Source organism: Cricetulus griseus (assembly GCF_003668045.3).
Source record: "Cricetulus griseus strain 17A/GY chromosome 1 unlocalized genomic scaffold, alternate assembly CriGri-PICRH-1.0 chr1_1, whole genome shotgun sequence".
NCBI classification, from domain to species: Eukaryota; Metazoa; Chordata; class Mammalia; order Rodentia; family Cricetidae; genus Cricetulus; species Cricetulus griseus.
In genome coordinates this window covers 196,021,661-196,042,981 of record NW_023276807.1, presented here as the reverse complement: position 1 = coordinate 196,042,981, position 21,321 = coordinate 196,021,661, and the positions used below count along the sequence as shown (strand labels likewise).

General features: G+C 43.1%; 1 protein-coding gene across 1 annotated transcript in view; it reads left to right on the top strand.

Annotated features, from left to right (window-relative positions):
- Positions 1-20,127, top strand: part of Nid2 (nidogen 2) — a 32,635-nt gene extending 12,508 nt beyond the window's left edge. The window contains exons 3-9 of the mRNA XM_035453079.1: positions 274-506; positions 4,990-5,711; positions 14,512-14,661; positions 15,410-15,655; positions 17,642-17,842; positions 19,226-19,456; positions 20,117-20,127. Coding sequence (XP_035308970.1) covers positions 274-506; positions 4,990-5,711; positions 14,512-14,661; positions 15,410-15,655; positions 17,642-17,842; positions 19,226-19,456; positions 20,117-20,127 — 1,794 coding nt within the window. The remainder of the gene's footprint in view (positions 1-273; positions 507-4,989; positions 5,712-14,511; positions 14,662-15,409; positions 15,656-17,641; positions 17,843-19,225; positions 19,457-20,116) is intronic.
- The last annotated feature ends 1,194 nt before the right edge of the window (positions 20,128-21,321 follow it).

The following is a 21,321-nucleotide window of genomic DNA, read 5'->3' as shown; positions in this document are numbered from 1 at the left end:
TCCCTACAACCCAGAGGTTTCTTAACCCATGTTTACTTGTGCATAATCCAACTATTGATCTAAATGGTAGAAGAGGTTTAGAGTAATAACTCGTATAGCTTCCAAAGTAATATTTGTAATTTGAAGAGAACATTCTAAAGGTGACTGTACTTAAAAGCAATGTGGGGAATTCCTAAAGAGGATTTTAGACTCTGGAACCTTGCCTACATTCTGCTTTTCTCCTTTTGTTTATTTGTTTGTTTAAGGATGTTTGCAATTCCTATTTGTTCACAGCGGAACACTTTCCAGGTGGTTCTGGCATCTGATGGATCTGATACCTACGCCATCTTTCTCTATCCTGCCAACGGCCTTCAGTTTCTTGGAACCCGCCCCAAAGAGTCCTACAATGTCCAGTTGCAGCTTCCCGCTAGGGTGGGCTTCTGCCGAGGGGAGGTGGATGACCTGAAGAGAGAAGTGCCATGTTTCAGCCTGACTAACACTGAGCAGTCTGTGAAAAATCTCTACCAGTAAGTTATGTGGAGTGTGTGCCTGTGCTATTCCAATGGTAGGACATTTAGGAGGGACACAATCTCAAGTGGCTGGAGACCATTTAATAATAAGCTTGGTGGCTTCTAAGAAAGACATTGGGGCAAATCCAGGAGCTAAGCTTGACCCTAGAGTTTCAGGCTCTCTAAGATATAAAAGATCCTTTATTTCCCCTCTGCTGTTAGGCATAGGATCCAGAACCAACAGCAATTATGTGTATGTTTGCAGAACCACTTGGGCTTGCTAGGAAAAACATTATTCTTGGAGCCATATAAAAATATCCAGTAATAACTGTCTCAATGCAGGCTTTTCAGATTAATTAATACTCAGGAGGAGGCATCGTGATTTAGTCTTTCAAACAGGTATTGTTGAAGATTAAATTACAAGTAATACAGTTTGCAGGGAGAATGGATAGGGCTTTTAGAAATCTGGCTTCATCACCTGAAATCATGCTGATAGTTTTGCCCACAGCAGTGCCAGAGACAAATCTGCTTCTTAGTCTCCCCAATGGCTTATCCTGCTAGTGCTTATCCACTAGGCCATTCTGCATTTGTCTGTCCAATTAGTGTTCGTATGAGATTTATTGACTCCAGGTTGCACTGAATCATCATTTACAGGAAAACCTTACCCTTGTGCATTAATCTATCCTTGTGTTTAGCAACTAGAAGGTAGGCATATGGGGGTAACTCAGCAGAAATATAATGGTCATTTATTATCTGCTAAGCATTGTGACAGAACATTTGCAGATGTTATCTTAATTAAAACTCACTCGACTTATAGGTAGTAACTATAGCTATCTTCTCAATTTTTTAATCACCTCACAGAAATTCAGTAAGGTGCCTATGTCAGAGTTAAATGGCCAAGCCATAGTTCAGCACATTTCTGAAACACTGAAACATGGACTATGTTTTTTACAGAGCCTCTGTGCCCTTTCCTGTTGTGTAATCCATGTGTGGCATCTGCAGGTCTCCTCACCTACTGTGTAGTCTAGACTTTAGAATTTAACTACTCACCTTTTGTCCTCTCTCTTTTCATCTCCTACCCAGGAGCTTAAAGACTTTCACTCCCAGGGTTGTATGTAGAGCCCTTGAAAGGAGGGCTGTGTACTTGAAATAACTACAAATTTTAAGGCACAGGCCCTGCACAACACCTCGTAAGGAAGGAGGTCCAGGAATCACAGAATCCTGGAAAGAGAGTTGGCATCTGCATGACGACAGGAAGTGTGTGTGTGTGTGTGTGTGTGTGTGTGTGTGTGTGTGTGTACGTACGCACGTGTATCACACACAGACATGCATATGCACATGGACACACACTACCATCCACCCACACCCGTTCTTCTTTCATGTCTTTCCTCGATACTTTCTAATCAGAATTGCCAGAGAAGAACAGTTTGAGATGTGACCAGAATGGCTGATAGATTTGCTGTACTCCATGCTTAATAAGATGAAGCAAAGTACAAACAACAGAGTAGCATGAATTCAAAGTGACAAATTGCCTGTGACTTCTTTGAGCAATACTACCTTCCCTTCCAGGATGGGGTTTGCCTCCTCTTCAGCATTTTTGGCTTGACACTGTTTTCTGGACCTCTTTCCTCCAGAGTCTGTCAGTATTATCCTTGTATGGGTTTAAACATTGTATCATATATGCCCAGCACTGTGGGGACAACATTTGTGATTTAAAGAAGCTCACAAGCATGGTCCTGGTTCTCTCTGGAGACTCCTTGCCGAGTCCTGGAATCTCTTCCTCAGTGAAGGTCATACATTATTCATGTTTGCAGTGCTCCTTTGAATATTTAAATATGCACATTCAGGAAGGGAAGAGAGTAGTTATTAAGTGTTGCCCACAGGGTCTGTGCTGGGCCTTTAATGTGGGTTTTCTCACATGTTCTTCCTGAGAACTCAGGCAGGAAGGGAAGGCCATCCATTTTTCGATCCAGTTTTTCTTTCTAGGAGACAAGTTCTTTCTATCAGGAAGCGATCCAAATGACCTCAGAGTGTAGGATAAACTAATTGGTTAGTTTCCCATCAGGCACTGGTGCAAACAGCAGGATATTGATTTATGTCTCATTAGAAGGCATTTATTTAGCTTTACTCTTCCATAATTTGTATTTTCGGTCTCCTTGAAGTTTTTATAGCAGTCCATTTCCAAATTCAAGAGGCTTCCCAGCTGTAGCACCCTGTAGTGGAGATGAGCGAAGGCTCTTAGGGTTCTCTCTTACCCGATGGTTTTCAGTTTTTAAAATTACACTTACTGGGGGATGGGGGCCAGGGGTTGGGGGAGTCTTAAGTGAGAGGGCAGTTTGTGGGAGTTCTGTTGTCCTTCTACCATGCAGAATCTGGGTATAGCTTTCAGCTCTTGTTGATAAGCAGGTTTCCCTGCTGAGTGAGTCATTTTACCAGCCTTGATTTTTGTCTTCTTTAGTGTTGTTTATTTACAACATTGATTTCCATTAGCATAACAAGTGAGGGCAGGAGGAAGCTTTGCTGGTAGAATGCTTGCCTTGTGGGCATAAAAACCCTGGTTTGATCTTCAGTACCACATAAACTGGCTCGGTGGCTCCCACCTATTTATTATTCCAGTGTTTGGAAGGTGTAGGCAGAAGAAAGAAGCTCAGGGTCCTCATCTACTACATGATGATTTGGAGGCCATCCTGAGCCACATGAGCCCATGTCTCAAAAAGTACAGACTAAGTAAATACAGCCAGCCAAGCGCAGAAAGGATGGCAATTGGCTTTCTCTATCTAAGTGAACTGTCACTGCTGCAGCAGTCTGCTCTCCGTTGCTGTGATAAAACCCTAACCAAAAGCAACCTGAGGAGGAAAGGGTATATTTGGCTTATATCCTGAGTCACAGTGCATTGAGGGAAGCCAAGGCAGGAACTCAGGCAGGACAGAAAGCTGCAGGGAGACAGAACTGAAGCAGAAGCCATGGAGGAACATCACGATTGGCTCGGATCCCATATCTTGCTTTCTTATACAGCCCAAGATGGTACCCTAGGGTACCCTCATCAGTCATTAACCAAGAAAATGTTCCACAGACATCCCGACAAGCCAGTGTGATTGGGGGATTCTTTAATAGAAGTTCCCTCTTCCCAGATATGTCTTAAGTTTGTATCAAGTTGGCAATGAACAACCCATACAGCCACAACAACACACGTGCACTTGGGCGTGGGATGAGAAGACACAAAAATAAAGGGAACCTCAAACTGTAGTAAACATTATTGCTATAAGAAATCTAGACTAGAATGATGAATGCCTGCCCAAAAGAACAAAGATGTCTTGTATGATTCATTGAGATTTTAGTTTTCCTATAAGCCATTCACTCTTATTCCTCATTGTTTACTTTGAGGACATTCTGTAGCATGGGAGAATTTGCACATAATATTTAGTGCAAACACTGGACTGGTGTAATTGGCTAGTTGAAGCTTCCCAGAGCCTTATTAACTCCAGCTTTTTCTTAGGGTTAGGAGTCCCACACTTAGTTGTCCTCTTCAACATGTTCTCATGAGCTGGCAAGGATGCCACGTGCTTGAATTCCCAGCAGAAGATCTCAAGTTTGAGCCTAGCCCCAGCTATCTGGTGAAACTCCCCTGAAAGAAGATAGGCATCTTGGGATCTGAGAGGGTTTCGTGGTCCTCTGTACTGGAGAAAATGAGTATCTGTTTCCAGATACTGTGACTCAGTTTGATTAATACATTTGTATTTCACCTGTGTTGAGCATTAGACTTGGACATTAAAAAAATACTCATGTATCATTCTCTATCATTAATAGATTAGTTCTTGTGAATAACAGTGTAGTGTCTTTAACTTCTTGTCCATCATGTGTTGGTCTTCCAGTGTAACTTAATGCAGATGTTTGAGATGCAGGCTTTGTGGTTAGCACTGAATTCACGCTCTGGCTCTGCCAGCTATTAGATGTATGATTTTAAGATTAATTAACCTCTCTAAAGCTACTTTTTCCTCAGTAAAATTGGGCATAGCTACTACCCCTACCTCGAAGAATACAGGGAAGACTTGCACAGTACAGTGTTAAGTGCTTGGTGCAGTCTGGGTCAGACCAAAGCATATAGGAATCAATCGATACTGTTTAAGTGGTTGAAGGAGTTTAGGCTTATGTGGTTTTGGATATGTTTTAAGTTTTCATTCAAGGAGAGAAAGCATAAAAGATTCTTGCTTTTCCTGTTTGTTTTCAGATAGCCAGGTTTTAGATAAGACATTTGGTTTGGGGTTATAGAGCAAAGTTATAACATGATTGTTTAATGTTCTAAACATGATGCTAAACTGAACAAAAGGCAGCTTATATTAAAATTCCAGTATGATATTTTAGTTACTTACCTAGAAGGTTTGCTTCTGTTTGGCATACATCAGGCAAAATCTGACTTTGATCTTTATAGTCTTGGTTTCAAAATGAGTTGTGAAGGAGGGTGAGTGCACATGTCACAATCCGCTCTTTCCTTTGTTCTTAGATTAAGCAACCTGGGGATTCCTGGAGTGTGGGCTTTTCATATCGGCAGCAGGATTCCCCTGGACAATGTCAGGTCAGGGACAGTTGGAGGCGACTTTTCCACTGCCCGCTCTTCAGCTGTTCTTGAACAGTCCTTCAGCCATGCTGCAGCCCTAGAGAGCTATTCTGAGGACAATTTGGATTACTACGATGAGAACGAAGAGGACCTTGAATACCCACCGGTTGAACCAGGGGATGCCTTGCAAGGCCACAGCAGAATTGATGTATCGTTCAATTCAAAGGCTGATCCAGGCCCTGTGGAAAGTGGGACCTCGTCCCCAGATCCTCATTGGGCTTCTCCTTTGCCACACCCTGGTGACTGGCCACCCTATCGGGAAACAGAATCTGCTCCCTTGAACCCTCAAACCAAACACGGGGCATCTGTGGGAGAGGTAGAGGTTGTGAATTTCAAGAACCCAGTGAATCTTTTAGATCATATGGGTACCAGAACCCTGGCTCCTCCGGAGGCAGATGCAGTTTTCCTGACTCCAGGCAAGGAAAACCTTGGGAACAGAAGCACACTGCCCAACCCTGATGCAGAACCAGAGCTTTCAGAGCCGGATGTTCCTGTCCCTCCTCTGGAAGAAGTCCTTCCACATTACCCAGTGTCTGGTCATGTGCCCCCTCCGAGTGGAGGACGGTATGTGGTAGGAGTGAAGGACCATGTCAGTTCTAATGACCAAGGTAAGTGCATTGGAAAACTGGGTGTTTGAGGTTTCAGTTTTAAAAATGTAGTACAATTGTCAAGCTGGGCATGTCACTCACATGTGGTAATCCCAGCATGGGGGAGGCTGAGGCTGAAGGCCAGCCCAGGCTACATAGACAACTAGGCCAGCCTGGATTATAGAGTGAGACCTTTTCCAAAACAAAACAAAAAGTAGAGTTGTGATTTTCTCCTAAGTGAATGGGTGAAAAGTTTAGCTAAAAGACTGGAACTGATTTTTCCTCCTTGTGTTTAAGAAGATAAATTCCCTTTGCCAAGTAAATCTTGGCAGGAGAGTTCTTGGAGTCTCCTGACCATTAATAATGTGCTCTAAAAACTGAGCCTCATGGAGTGGGGAAAGAACCGGGCCGCTTGTGCCAGCTCTCCTCTCAAGTGTAATAAAATATTTCAGTTTGCAAGTTCAGAGAGAGAGGGTGAGCCATTTGGAGGCTTCATAAGCATTACAGGGTGGAGGGCTAAGCCGTCTGGGTTTGACTATGGTAAGTTGTGCAGGCTTGAGGCAAACACGCTGAAGAGCCCATGGAGAGGACATGGTAGACACCTGTGTCTGCTGTTTTTCTGGTTCTGATCCCTGCAGCTGTGGCCTTCACCTCCCTGAGCCTTATCCTCATTGCATGACTCACTGACCAGAGCTGGAAGGAGGTGGGAAATGCCCAGAGGGGACAGCACTTCATCCACACTGATGGACCGGGAAACTGGCCCTAGGTCCAACCCCCCTTGTTCCAGGGCCTGCTCACTGATCCCTGCCAGAAGGAAAGGGTCAGAGGTGACAGCCTTCTCCATTATGTTTCACCTTTGCAGTTTTTCCATCCATGTTTTGACAAAAACACACTAACCTAACAAAGAGGACCTTCTGGAGGCTGCTGTGACTTCTTTTTTTTTTTTTTTTTTTTTTTTTTTTTTTTTTTTGCAAGATATTGTTTGGAGAAACACTTCCAAGAGGAAAGACTTGGGTTTAATGAAGCATTAAGTGATAATTAGTGAAAGAGCACTGATGTCAAATTTGAATCTTGGCTATATCAAGGCAACTTATTTCACCCCTAAATCTCTGAGTTCTCGTGGATGTACTGGCAGGATTTGATGTGAATATATGTGACATTCTCAGTGCCTACATCAATTCTTTAAAAGAAAATACTGACAGTCATTACTGATTTTTAGAGGATTTAAGACATTGGAAGTGTGGTGGAGAATGAACAACCATGATGGAAGACAGAAAAAGTGAAACAAAAGGCACTCATTAAAGAGATTTTGCCCTGATTTCCCTTCTCCCTGATTTAGTCAGATGAGCAGTGGTTTCTGTAAATGCAAAGGCATGGACCTTTTTGGGAGTTTCTAATACTTTCAGATCCTTCTAACAGTCTCCGAAAATTTTAGTGTGACTTCTTTCTATGTAAAGAGATTTACAGGCGTGAATGAATCAAAGGATTTCTCAAAGGGATACACAGATGTGTTTCTGAATGGTCTTTTGTTGGGGGCTGTGTTTTCCTGGTCCATGAAGAGCCCACAGTTAGGAAAAGCCGATCTGTGTGCACTGCGCCTGAGGTTGCTGTGGATATGGCCCAGCACAAAACTGTGAACTTACTTAAAACATCATGAGATTTCTTTTCTTTTGTAACTCAGTTGTGGTTCTCAAATTGAGGTCTTTGTAGATGACAGTGTATTACAGTGTTGAAGGTTGGACATGGCTGTTTAAGAGCCCAGAAGGGCCTGAAGTGGAAATGGCTGTTGTGAACTGAGGTAATGGCATAATCCGGGAGGGGCATGAACTGTGATATTTTCCAGCTGCCAAATGTAACCAACTATTGACATCTTAAATGGCAGAATGCTTATGAAAAATACATTCAGGGGGAGAATGTCTAATTACAAGTCTTAGAGAAAAAATATCTTTCAAATTTTATTTTAAAAGTATTTGTGCATGTTCATGTGTGTGGAAAGCCTAGCACTTAAAAAAGCGTTGTGAGCTGTCTGAAGCATAGAAGCATGTAATTTGTTATTTATATGAAAGGAAACACTGGCATCCCGAAGGTCTATCTGGCAACGGTGGGACTCCCTCTGGATTGCTGGTGACATAAGGGTCGCTGGTGACATGAGGGTCATTGAGACCTGGCAAGAATCAGCTGCAGAGTGGAAAGTCCATGGCTTCCAGTGGTGAATGGACTCCCCCACAGCTTTGTTATGTAGCTAGAGGAAAGACGCTGTTTGAACCTTGTTTTCTGAATAGAAAACACCATTCCCAATACATTTTAGCTTCCCATTTAAGTGTGTAGCATTCAGTTTGCTAAGTCAGGGAATTGGTATTTTGTTAAAGGCCCAGAAAAATCTTTCTTAGTATTGCTTTCATTAGGACACTGCATGTGTGCAGTTGCACACATTTGCCAGTGTGTGGAAGGTGGCAGACAACCTTAAAATGAGTGTCCTCCTCAGGAGTGCCGTCAACACTGTGTCTTGCTACCCTAGAACTTGCCAAATGTATAGACTGATGGCCAGGAAACTCTAGGGAACTGCCTCTCTGTTTTTTTTTTTTTTTTTCCATGGGTTCTGGGAATCAACCTTGAATCCTAATGCTTGTAAGGCAAGTACTTTCCTGATTGAGCCATCTCCCCAGTCCTATAGATGATCGATCAATCTAGCTATGTATCTCCCTATCTATATCTATCCATCTATCCATCCAGGGCTGGAGAGATAGCTCAGCCATTAAAAGCTAGGCTCACAACCAAAAATATCTATCTGTTCTTATCTGTCTACCTACCTATTTTCCTATCTTCTATCAACCTATCTACCTACCTATCTAATCTATCTGCCTAGCTGTCTATCCATCCATCCATCCATTTATTTATTTGATTTTTTGAGACAGCGTTTGTTTTGGGTGGTTTGTTTTGTTTTTTGTTTTTTTTTTTGTTTTTTGTTTTTTTTTTTTTCTTTTTGAGACAGGGTTTCTCTGTGTAACAGCCTGGCTGTTCTGAAACTCACTCTATAGACCAGGCTGGCCTCACAGAGATCCACCAGCCTCTGCCTCCTGAGTGCTGGGATTAAAGGTGTGCCCCAACAACGCCTGGCCATCTATTTATTTTTGAGATAGGGTCTCACTGTGTAACCCTGCCCTGCTAGAAACTTGTATGTTGACCAGCCTGGCCTTAAACTCACAGAGATCCACCTGCCTTTGTCTCCTGAGTTCTGGGATGTTGGTATGCACCAACATGCTTGACTACCTACAGACTTTTTTTTTTTTTTTAATTCAGAATTCTAGATTCTTTTCAAATTATGCCTGCATCAGGCACACTCAGGTTCTGGCCTTGTATTATTTGCTTTACTCTGCTTTTGTAGATCATAAAGCCAGCAATACAGGGCATGTGTGAGCATCCTTTCTCTGAGGTGACTTGTATTTAACAGTAGTTTGTTGTCAAGCCAAGAAATTACCCAATCACCCACATGCTTTTCTTTGAGGGAACTGTGGAAGAAGGTTTCTTGTGATGATCAAGTCTGCCACTTATCTAAGAACGGACTTTGCTTTGCATTGTCTTAGTTGATGATCAAAGTTGACTGGAGGGAGATAGTATTAGCCTTCTTGTTTTGAAGGCTGGAAATGGGTAGTGTCTGGCTGAGAGAGGCAGACATTGCAGCAGGGTCAGGGATTCCATTGAGGGGCTACATCTGTGCTGTGGCTGCAGTCAGGGAAGTCTTAACTGGAGGAGGGGAGGTCTTAGGGGTCTGAGGCAAGAGAAGGGGTAAGTGTGGGAACATTCTGGAGAGATGGGTACAGAGGTGGAAATGGAGTCCGGGATGGGGGTTAGATTAGCTAAGGAGTTGGCCAGAGAAGCTTCAGCTGGTAGGGACTAGGGACTGCCTGTGTTGTGAGGGACAGGCAGTGAGGCTGACTAAGGGATTTTGTGCTCTTGAACCTGCTGAGACTCTTCTGTAAGATCCTTAATATGATTTCAGTTGGCAATATGAGCTAGAAGGGAGAGCAGCTGGGTTCCAGATAACTTGTGTTCTGCCCCATAGAGGGCACCTGTATTTTCTGTTTAGAAGTCATTCATCCTGGAAGAGTCCGAATTCCCCTCTCCTTCTGGCCTTCAGGGGGTGTTACATCAGTGTCCTGCTCACTGGACATCCACTCTTAGAAGAATTCTGGCATGCTGTGCACTCAACCTAACCTTCCAAGCCCCCAAACCTTATACCTGTGAAGACACCTGTGTGCAGAGATTCCTGTCCTGTCCCTTGTCCGGAAGATGATAGATAGGGAAGGAGCTTGTCAGTGTCCTGACAGCTGATGTCCACTGCCACAACAAAGTCTGATAGTTTGCCACCAGCATCATCACACACCTTGTTGATACACAAAAAAATGACCATGGAGACGGGAAGGGAAGGCATGCTACTGCTCTTACAAAAGAGGATGTGGTGTTTCTGTGTAGTCTTTCTGGGCAGTGAGGAAATCGGGGGATGGGGGATCTGCATTGATTTTTGTTCTTAAGGTAGCTGGACAGTGTTGTTAATGGCACAAGTCTGCCCAGCTGCTGTGGGACAGGTTCAGGGAACCCTGTGTCTTCTGTGATGTGCACTATGGGATCTCTTCCGAGGCTGCCTTCTGTGAGGAGGGCACGCAAACCAAGGGCTGAAGACAAGTGCTTAAGCCTTTCTGGAAAAACAAAAAACAAAACTAAGATTGAAGGATGGGGCAGAACAAGTAAAGAGGAGAATTTTCTATTTTTTGTTAAAAACTCCTAATTAGGATAAGACTCATACTCTGGCAATGTCTTTGCTTCATTTTCTTATATATCCCCTCCCCATTTTTCTTTCTATTAAAGGATATGAGAAAAAAAGAACATTAAGTGGCAAATAAAAGAAGTAAGATTTAAAAACCCTAACACTGAGATGCCTTGTGAAGTTATCCAACCTTAGATGACAAGTCTATGACAAATTGAGCTCATTTAAACCTGGCAGCCTCTGCCCACTGCCCGCCCAGACTCAGCTGTGTAGCATTTTGACCATGTATAGTTTGTGGAGGCTGAAGCACAGATTCCTGGCATTCTCATGGAGAGTTGGGAAGGAATTGGTGGGTTTAAGGTAGACCTCAGAATTAGTCGATTATCTCAGTGTTCCTAATGTACTAACCCTCCCTGTGAAGGGTAGATGGTGCCGTGCTGAGGGTGGGTGTTGCTGGCAAGGTGAGGGGTGCAGCTCCTCCTGGTTTTCCACATTGACTGGTGTTGTACTCCTCCCTTTCTCACACCTGAGCCCATAGGCAAGACTCTGTTGGTTCTGCCCTCTGAGTCTCCCAGGTCACTTCTTCATTAGCAAATTACTACAGGCCCCAGCTCACTGAAGTCAGCCATACTTGCTTATTGGCTGCTGCCCAGGAGAATGCAAGCTTCAGAGCAGCTGTTTGCCTGACTGCTGGACCCATGGCTCAGAGAGAATGTTTAGTAAATAGCTGTTCAATTGGTAGATAAATGAAAGAAAGAAAATTGCACGAGATGTTTGCTTTCACTGACACATTTCCATTTAGGTGTTAATTGTGCAGGTGGGTGTGGAAAGGGAGTATAGGGGAAGTAAAGCTTTCTGAGTTTGGGGCTGCCACATGACTGAAAAGGGTGTATGCTTGGTTCAAGTTCCATTCCTTTTTTTTTTTTTTTTGAGATAGTGTTTCTCTGTGGCTTTGGAGGCTGTCCTGGAACTAGCTCTTGTAGACCAGGCTAGTCTCGAACTCACAGTCAAGTTCCATTCTTAAAATAACAAATTTCCTGAGAAGAGTATCAGATTAGCTTACCAACAAGTAATTGATTATCATAGCTATGATTGAGTCTTACAGCTTTTACAAGGAAGCCTTTTATCATCTATGATTCTGGTTTCTTACTAATTTTAGAAACCCTTTTCTGGTACCTGGGAGATGGTTGATGACCTGAGTGTGACTAAGAAAGCTGATTCCCATGGATTGTCCTCTGACCTATACAGACACACACAGACACACAGACGCACACACACACAGTCTCTCTATCTCTCAATAAATAAATAAACAAATAAATATTAAAACAACCCTTTTTGCATGTGTAGTCTCCTGTGAGTTACTGGACAGGCTCCATGGCTCATGCTCTGATCACATGTAGTGTTTTAGTTGAATTAACCCAGCTCTCCCTTCTCTAGTCCCCTCTTCATCCCACTCTTCATTTCCTGATGAGGCTTAGAGTAAGTGGGGCAGTATGTCTTCACAAAGTAACAAACAGCAGAAATACAGCACAAACCCATCCATCACTCCCTTAATTTGCAAGCCAAACCATGTGTGGAAACTTTTTTTGAACAGGCAGAACTGAAAATGACTCCTTCATCTACCTGCACTGGATTGCCTTTTCCCCTTAGTGCCAGAAGAGGGTGAGGAAGCTGATTTCTGGCTGCAGATGTATGTTAGGGAATTCTGGGGTGATGGAGTGCTGGTTGTGCTTGCCTGTGTCTCCCAGAGGGGCTGGAGATGGACCAGCTTGTGACTTTCCAAAGCTCCACCCAGCACACTTCTTTCCATGTGCACCTGACTGAGCTGGGGAGACCTTGCACTTTGACACACTCAAGTTACACTCATATCTTTTTATTCACCTTGTTTAATGTTGAGATAAGGGACATAGCACAGTAAAAAAGTTCATGCTTAATGTATGCATGAGGCCCTGGGATCCATCCCCCCACACACACACACATTCTATCCCTAAACCAATGATAACAATAAGTAGTTTTCTAGATAGAAAAGGCTGTGCTATTCTTGTCATGATCCATTCTGCCTTTTTGTTTCCTGCAACGAATTTTGTCACTTTTCTATTTAAAACAAAAGTTATGCTTGTCACTTTTTTGGAGAGAGGGAGAGGGAGGAAGAGAGGTTGAGTTATGCCTAATTTTCTATTTTTATCAAACTGGAATTTCTCAGGCAAGTCACTGACTCCATTCTTACAGCTCCTCACCAGCTTTTCCCTTTAACCAAGGTATCTGACCCAATGACCCCTCAGCTTGCTGGGGGGTCAAGGAATGCTTATGGTACTCTCAATGCTTCTCACTAAATATTTTATTGTTAATGTCTGTTTGTGCTTGGGAATGTGCACATGAGTGTAGATGTCCAAAGAATCCAGAAGAGGATGTTAGGTCCCATGGAGCTGGAGTTACTGGTGATTAGGATGCCACCCATGTGAGTGCTGGGAACTGAACTCGGGTCTTTACTGTCCTTCGCTGCTCCATTCCTTTTCCTCACTTCTTACTTGTGTGTTTTTCTCAATATGCTACAAACATCTGATCCCACCTTTAGCCTTAGTTGGGTACCATTGGGGAGTAGTAAAGATCCTAGTTCAGTCCCAGCTGCCCACAGCCCTCATGACTCCAGGTGAGTCATCTTAATCCTTTTTGCTTCCCTTTATCTCGAAAACAGATTAAATTTAGCACTTGCTACCCAGGGTTCTAATGCAAATGGAGGCTTAATGTTAAAGCTTGCAGAAGAGTGCCTGGTCCATATCAAGCCAACTTAAATGTTATCTCTGTTACACTTGTGTTTGCTGATGCAAATGTTTGTGCCAGGTACATTGTTACATACGGGGAGTACATCTTCTCATTGTCTTGGTTTTTGTTCTCACCTGGTATACTCTAAATAAATAATTGAGTTTTCAACTCTTTCCACCCACTCCTGTTTCCTTGTTTTCAGACTTAGCCCTGGAAGGCCACCACAACCTGTTTTTTCCTATGAGTAGCCAGAGCTGGTACTCATGTGAGCACCAGTGGCTAGAATGCACTACAACTCTTTGCCCTTCCTTCTTGATCCAAATTCTCTTGATGTCTCTGGCGTACTCTTGACTCCTGGGGGAGGCAGAGACACACACAGCCACCCTGCCTCCTGGTGGCCGTGCCTGGGATTGGCGTATTGCCCAGCATCTTAGTATAAAACACTTAACCTGCCTGTGACCCAATTCCCAGACACACTTTGGCCATCTCTTTTATAGACAATGACATGATGGCATTGACTCCAGGCTCCTCCCCTCTCTTTCTTCCCTCCCCCCTCCCTCTCTCCCTCCCTTCTCTCTCTTTCTTAAGTATCTCTCTTTACTGGGTAAAGTATGTGGGCGGTTTGAGCAGTAATCCGTGGGGCATCAAGTTTACTCTGGTTCACTGTGGCTTTGTAGAACATCTGTGACTATAGCCTAGGTTGTTTCTATTGCGTAGAAATCATACTTGCACTGGAAAGGACAAAGCCTGCAAGGACTGAGAACTCCTTAACACTGTTATTTGTTCTCTCTTTCCTTCCCAACCCTTCTGCATTTGAAGGTGTGTGTGTGTGTGTGCATCCTTTTAGTTCGGGTTCCTCAAGAGTTAGCTGTAGCCCCTGGATCTTAGCTCCCTCCTTTGCCTTACTCTTATGTTGAATCATACAAAATTGCTAGTGTTTGACCTTTTTTTTTTTTTTTTTAACTCACCAAATGGTGATTTCATAAAGAACACTCTAATCTGCAAGAATGGTTGGCCTTCGAGACTGCTCTCAGACCACAGTAGTGCAGCTGCAGCCCAGCTCACTGGTGTTGTAATAAGACCCAATTGGCAGCAATGACCTGAGCTTCTTGCCAGAAAATATAAAGCAAGTTTAATCCCCCAGGCTGCAAGTTATTCCTATCTCTTCGGCATCAAAACCTATTTGTTTATTACAGTCCAAGCTGACTGTGGAGCAGATGCAGTGTCTGATGAAGTTTAGTAGTGACAATGCTGTAATCCTTTAGCCTTTCTAATGTTTGTTTTATTTTGCAGTCTTCTCTTATAATGGTGCCAACAGGGAAACCTGTGAACACAGCCATGGCCAGTGCTCCCAGCATGCCTTCTGCACCGATTACGCCACTGGCTTCTGCTGCCACTGCCAGTCCAGGTTTTATGGAAATGGGAAGCACTGTCTGCCAGAAGGTGATTGACAGGCTGCTGTGTGTATAGGGTCATGGCTTGCCTGTTTCTAGTTACAGTGTGGGCTCTGATAGGTGGTCCTTACATCTCCTTACAAAAGTGAATCACAGCACTAGTGACTGGATGCCTGAGTAGTAAATACATAGGTTTGTGCTGATTTCCCAATTTGAGAATTATCTAGAATGTTTCCACTTTGCTTGTTCCTAACTCTGAAGAGCCAAAGTGGAGAGAAAAGAAGGAGGATGGGAGAGATTACAGATGGGACTGAGTCATACGTGAGTAGTTGGTTGGTTAGCGCATCATCAAAGGACTTGTTAAGCTACATGTGGTGGTCCATGCGTACAATCCTAACAGCCTGGAGGGAGGCTGAGCTGGGAGGGTCGAGAGTTGAAGGCTAGCCTAGGTTTCATAGTGAGCTTTTTAAAGGTTTATTTGCTACATATACAGGGTTCTGTCTGCATGTTTGAAGAGGGGGTCAGATCAGATCTCATTACAGATGGTTGTGAGCCACTGTGTGGTTGCTGGGAATTGAACTCAGGACCTCTTTACCTCTGAGCCATCTCTCCAGTTATCGTAGTGAGCTTTAAGCTGGCATCCATAGAGATCTTATTTCAAGAAAACCAACACCAATAAATGATAATAATAATGCTAAAGTGATTTTTTCAAAGAGTGATCATGATTAGGAGTAGTCAGGGAAGACATTTCGTCTGCGCACCTATTCCACATAGCTGAGAGGATTGTTGTCTTTCAGGGGCACCTCACCGAGTCAATGGGAAAGTGAGTGGCCGACTCCGAGTGGGTCACACTTTTGTGTACTTCACTGACGTGGATCTGCACTCTTACATCGTGGGCAATGATGGCAGAGCCTACACTGCCATCAGCCACATCCCACAGCCGGCAGCCCAGGCTCTTCTCCCTGTCATAGCAATTGGAGGCCTGTTTGGCTGGCTCTTTGCTTTGGAGAAGCCAGGCGCAAAGAATGGCTTCAGCTTCACAGGTGAGTAGAGCTCAGATTTGACAAACAGGGACTCAGAAGTAGTACCTGAGGGGCACCTAGCGCTGATTTAATTTCTAGAGAAGAAGGTATCTTTCCCCTAACTCTGTCTGCACATCCTTGACATACATAGGTCATAGCTTTTTAAGCTGAGTCATGGCTACAGAGGAGGTCATGGAACTGATTGTGGGGTTTGCTAAACGGTTTCTGGCTGCTCAAAAAGTTTATAAGCACATAGAGAATATGGGTGATTCCGACAGCCTGTGCTGTACCATGTGACTCCAAAGCTGCCTTGCCTCTGAGCACACTTTGTAAAACGTTGCCTGGGACACCTGTGCTCAGATTCCAGTCTATTAGAGGTTTCGAATTGTAGTGTTCTTGCTGTCCATACAAATCTCTGGCTCTTACAGAAACATGCCATCCTTCAGCACGTAGGCATCGAGTTAGGGTAGCTTTGGATTGGTCTCTGTTAATGTTAGACTTTAAAAACTGTTGTATGAGCTTTAGACTTTAATTTCTTGAAAATTGTTCAGTGAATTATAGGTTGGGATTAGGGCATATTTTCCAACAGTTTCTGAGGTGCCCGTAAGCGTACTTCTGCCATTCTGTACTTGTATAAAGTGACATTTTCAGCATCAATGATTCCAAGATCAAAATCAGTCGACTCTGAGAAACGCTAAAGATATTCTATCTCCTGCAGTGTGAAACATTCAACTAAGAAATAATTCATTGTATAAAATAATAAAATAAATATAATATTAAATAAATATAAAATAAAACAAGCATGTCTATCTCAGTAGTATATAGGTTTTTGTTCATTTTTAATAAGTGGTAAATTTGTGTGTATACCAAAGCATTACTTTAAAATAAATTTCTTTATTCCTTGTTATCCATAAGTGTATCCATACCTTAAATATCTATACATCTGGGCAGAGTAGAGAGTTCTTAGGTATAAAGGAGTCGTGAATGGAAAAATTTTATTTTTATTTTTTTATTTTTTTATTTTTTGGTTTTTCGAGACAGGGTTTCTCTGTAGCTTTGGAGGCTGTCCTGGAACTAGCTCTTGTAGACCAGGCTGGTCTTGAACTCAGAGAGATCTGCCTGCCTCTGCCTCCCGAGTGCTGGGATTAAAGGCGTGAGCCACCAATGCCCGGCAGAAAAATTTTAAAGGCTCGGGATAGCACTGCTGTTCAGACTTAACTGCATACAGATCACCTGGGTTGCTGTGAGACCGTACAGGGCCAGAGCAGAGCTGTGACTTGCCAAAAAGCCATCAGTAGATATTAGCACTGCTAGCTAGAACTCTCCCTTTCATAGACAAGGGAATGTGTGTGTGTGGGGGTGGTATTCCTTGGTTTCTCATATACCCACTAGCAATACATGTTTCTTTCCTTGCACATGAAGGTATATACTGGAAGAAAAGTTCTTTCCCCACCTCAGCGTCCATTTAAAGGATGTATGTCACCTCTCAAGGTTTAAATGAAATCTTGAGTCAAAAGTAGCTACAATATAGTATGCAAAGTTATGCTTGAATTTCAGAAAAACAATGTTTTAAAACATAAGCATGTCTGTATTATATTACATAGGATATACATGACCAACGTATTCATGGTTTATCTGAAACTTAAATTTAACTGGGTATCCTGGTTTATGTGTGATTTGCTAATCCAGCAACCTCAAAAAGAGATGTCCTGGGTTATCTCTTACCAAATACAGCTCCCATAAAGAGAACAGGGCAGGGCAGATTAGACTCTTTGAGAACTTCAGGAGAGCAGGGGTCTGCAGCTAAGACTGAGCCCAGGTGTAGCCAACTCTCCTTAGGAGCCATCTCTAACAGAGACTGGGAGGAGGATATACACACTAGTGACTAGCTACTTGAAGCCATGCCTCTGCTACGACAGGTAAGCAGTCTACCACCCAAGCCCCAGCCTCAAAATGATTTAAGCAAGACTTCTTGTCACCCACTTGCTGAGTTTTTGCACCCTGCAGGTGCCACTTTTGTCCATGACGTGGAGGTTACTTTTTACCCTGGAGAAGAGAGGGTTCGTATCACTCAAACTGCTGAGGGGCTTGACCCAGAGAACTACCTGAGCATTAAGACCAACATTGAGGGCCAGGTGCCCTTCATCCCAGCGAATTTCACGGCCCACATTGCTCCGTACAAAGAGCTTTATCATTACGGGGACTCAGGTATGTGTGAGTTACCACAGCTGTAAAGTGGACATGGTATCTGCCTCACAACATAAAGACAAGGCTTAAATCATGGAATGTCCTGGAACACAAAATGAAGTTGATAAAATTTTTCCTGTTTTTTAGGAATTATACACTGTAGGTGAGCGGAGTAATGACTCATATATAAGAATGTCTATCTCTGCACATTATTTTTTGGTGATAATAACTGACTTGGGCATGGACTGTATTGACATTAGGATTTATGATTGTGCTCTAACTGTTTCAGCTGATGACTTCAGTTTACTTTAAAAGTCACACAAAGGTGCTTTATGGTGTTGTGAAACAAACCTGGGATTTGGCAACAATGTATAAATTTATTCATATCCTGGATTTGTCATTTAAAGTCTATGGGGGGAAAATCACCTGAAAGTCTATTTTCTCATCTTTTAGCATGAGAATAAGAAATCTTTCCTGACTGCCTAATATAGCTGATAAATTTCCTAAGGTATGATAAGCTGTATAGTGTATCCAGCCTGCAGACTGGGGGCTGCATCCATCCCAGAGTAGCTATAAATACAGCCCAGCAAATTTGTAGATGATAGTGTCATGTCACAATGTCAAAAAGCTGGACACACTTATACACAGTACTAGCCACTTGCAAGATGCTCCAGTGGTCACGGTTGTAATTTTACAGCTGGTGGTCTGGTTTGTGGGCACCTGTTCTGTGCTCCCCGCTTCCAATAGGAGAGCTAGATACAAGGAAAAGACTGGAACACAGACCTTCACTGTGACCAGAATATAGCACGGCCAATCCTAGCACAACTTCCAGCCAGAGAGAACAACCTTTTCCTTTCCTGGTACCTTGACAGCTTACCAATGTGCAGACATTGGAGGGGGGGGGTGTTTCCTTTTTGGAGTGTGTCTCAGACTTGAGACACAGTAAGTTCCAGTCACAGCTCCATCACATCCCAGTCAATCGTCTTGGGCTATTCACCTAAACTCTGTGGCCTCTGCACACACAGTCAGTGCCTGTCTTGCAGGGCTATGAGGAGCAAACCAGGTGGGGTGTAGACAGCTCTCAGCACGCCAGTAGCTCTTGGCACACCGGCACATCATAATGCTCAGTTCTTAGTGTGTGATGACAGTAGCAGTTTGTGATGCTTGTTCTTTGTGTAGCAGTTGTAGTTTCTCCTCCTCAGCAGTATGGCTTTGTATACACTCAGGTTCTAGGGGGTTCTAGATCTTTCCTTGCAAGCTTCCTGTAGAATCTTGGGGAGTTCTTAAAGGAACCTACTCTAGGAATGGGGGTGAAAAATTATAGAAAAAATATATCTAACGTGAACATTTTTGCTTTTGGTATTTTGAAAATTTACCTGTTTGCCTGTAAAATATTCATTACAGCTATGACCTCCTCCAGTTCCAGAAGTTTCTCTCTCACTTCTGGGTCTATCAACCAAACATGGTCCTACCACATAGACCAGAACATCACTTACAAGGCATGTAGGCATGCCCCCAGAAACTTGGCCATCCCTACCACCCAGCAGCTGACTGTGGACCGAGTTTTTGCTTTGTACAGAGAGGATGAGGGTGTGCTGCGGTTTGCTGTGACCAATCAAATTGGCCCCGTTGAAGGTATGTATGTTATTTTTGTTGGGTAAAAAATCGCATTGTTTCTTAGAAGCTGCCAAATCATTCTGGTGTGAGTAAAGTTTGGTGAGTGCCATATATAAAAGTCAATAAAGCTGGGCCCCATGTAGACAGGCAGATGTAGTACTTCAAGAACTCAGTCCCTGCCAAAGGTCAGAAACTATATGGGTTCTGCTGTGGGCAGAAGCCCCGTGTGTGCAGACTTGATGCCTCAGGTTCCAACCATGGAGCTCAAGGTAGCAGAGAGAACCGACTCTCTAAAGTTGTCCTCTGAGCTCTCCCATGTGCATGTGGCATGCACATGCCTGCCACGACATGTTTGTGTCTGCATATACCTACACAGTAAATTAAAAACAAATTAAGGTAGATATTAACAATCAAGAAAGACACCTGGTGTTGACCTCTGGCCTCCACATGCATGTGCGTGCATACACATAAACACATGTATACTATACTACACACACACAGTATAATACTTGTGCATTGAAACAGTTTACGTTTATATACATATATATGTATCTATACACACACACACACACACACACACCCATTAATCGAGACTGTGTTCCAGGCTCATTAGAAGATTACTATTGATTTGGTAGTACTTCCTAAATTGTTCTATTGACTCAACCTAATCTCTATCAGAATCCACCTGACTCATTTGCAGAAACAGGCAATTTGATTCTAAAACATAGACATTCAAGGAACCCATAGTAGCTAAGATTATCTTGGAGAAATAGCACATACTTTTCGTTTCAAAACTTAATCAAGACCGTATAATCCTGATATGTGAATAGATATTCAGATCAGTGGAATTCAAGTGAGAATCTAAGTTACATGCCCATGTTTACAGTCAGTTCAACACAAATCCTAGTTATTGCTGTGTATGATAGGGTGGGTACATGTGTGTTGTGGCATGTATTCGTGTGCAGCCCAGAGAACAACTTTGTGGAACCCATTCTCTCCTGGTCTTACATGAGTTGTGGGAATTGAATTCTGGTTGCTAGGCTTTCTCAGCATGGGCTTTACCCACTGAGCTAGCCTCTCAGATTGCTTTTTGGGGACTAAGTTATCAAAATAGTTCAACAGGAAGATAAGTCTTTTAAACAGGCAATGTTGGGACAACTGTCCAAATGCAAAAGAATGAAGCAGGACCCTATCTCACCTCACACATAAACAAAACCCAACCCAACTCAGAGTGGGCAAAGACCTAGATGTAAGGGCTAAACTTACATGTACTAAAGGCTTTGTCTCCAGATGGCCATGCTATTCTAGGAGGTTCCAGAAACTTTAGGAGAAGGGCACTAGCTGGAGGTAGATTATGGGGTCATAACCTCATGGGTTATATCTTGTCCTGCCTTCCCCATTCATATGCGGCTTCTGCCATATACTACAGCTGTCATGGTCTGCTTTACCACAGTCAAAAGCAACAGAGTCAGACTGTAGACTACTGAAACCTGAGCTAAAATAAATCTGTTATTTCTGTATTTTGTAACAGTGATAATACTAACACAGCAGCATTATTCAAAATAGCCAACAGGTAGAAGCAACCTAGATGACCATCAACTAATGAACACATACAAAATAGTCTTAAAGCCACACAATAGAATTAATCAGTCATTAAAAGGAATAAAGTAATCATCTTTATTCTACAGCATGGGTAGCATTGGACAACAACATGCTAAGTGAAAGAAGCCAGTGACCAAGGACAGCACAATGCTTGATTCCATGTACATACAATGTCCAAACCAGCAATCCAGAGAGATACTGAGTAGACTAATGGTTGCTCATGGACAAGGGGGGATAGACAAAGTGATAGTCACTTAAGGGTGTAGTGTTTCTTCTAGGAG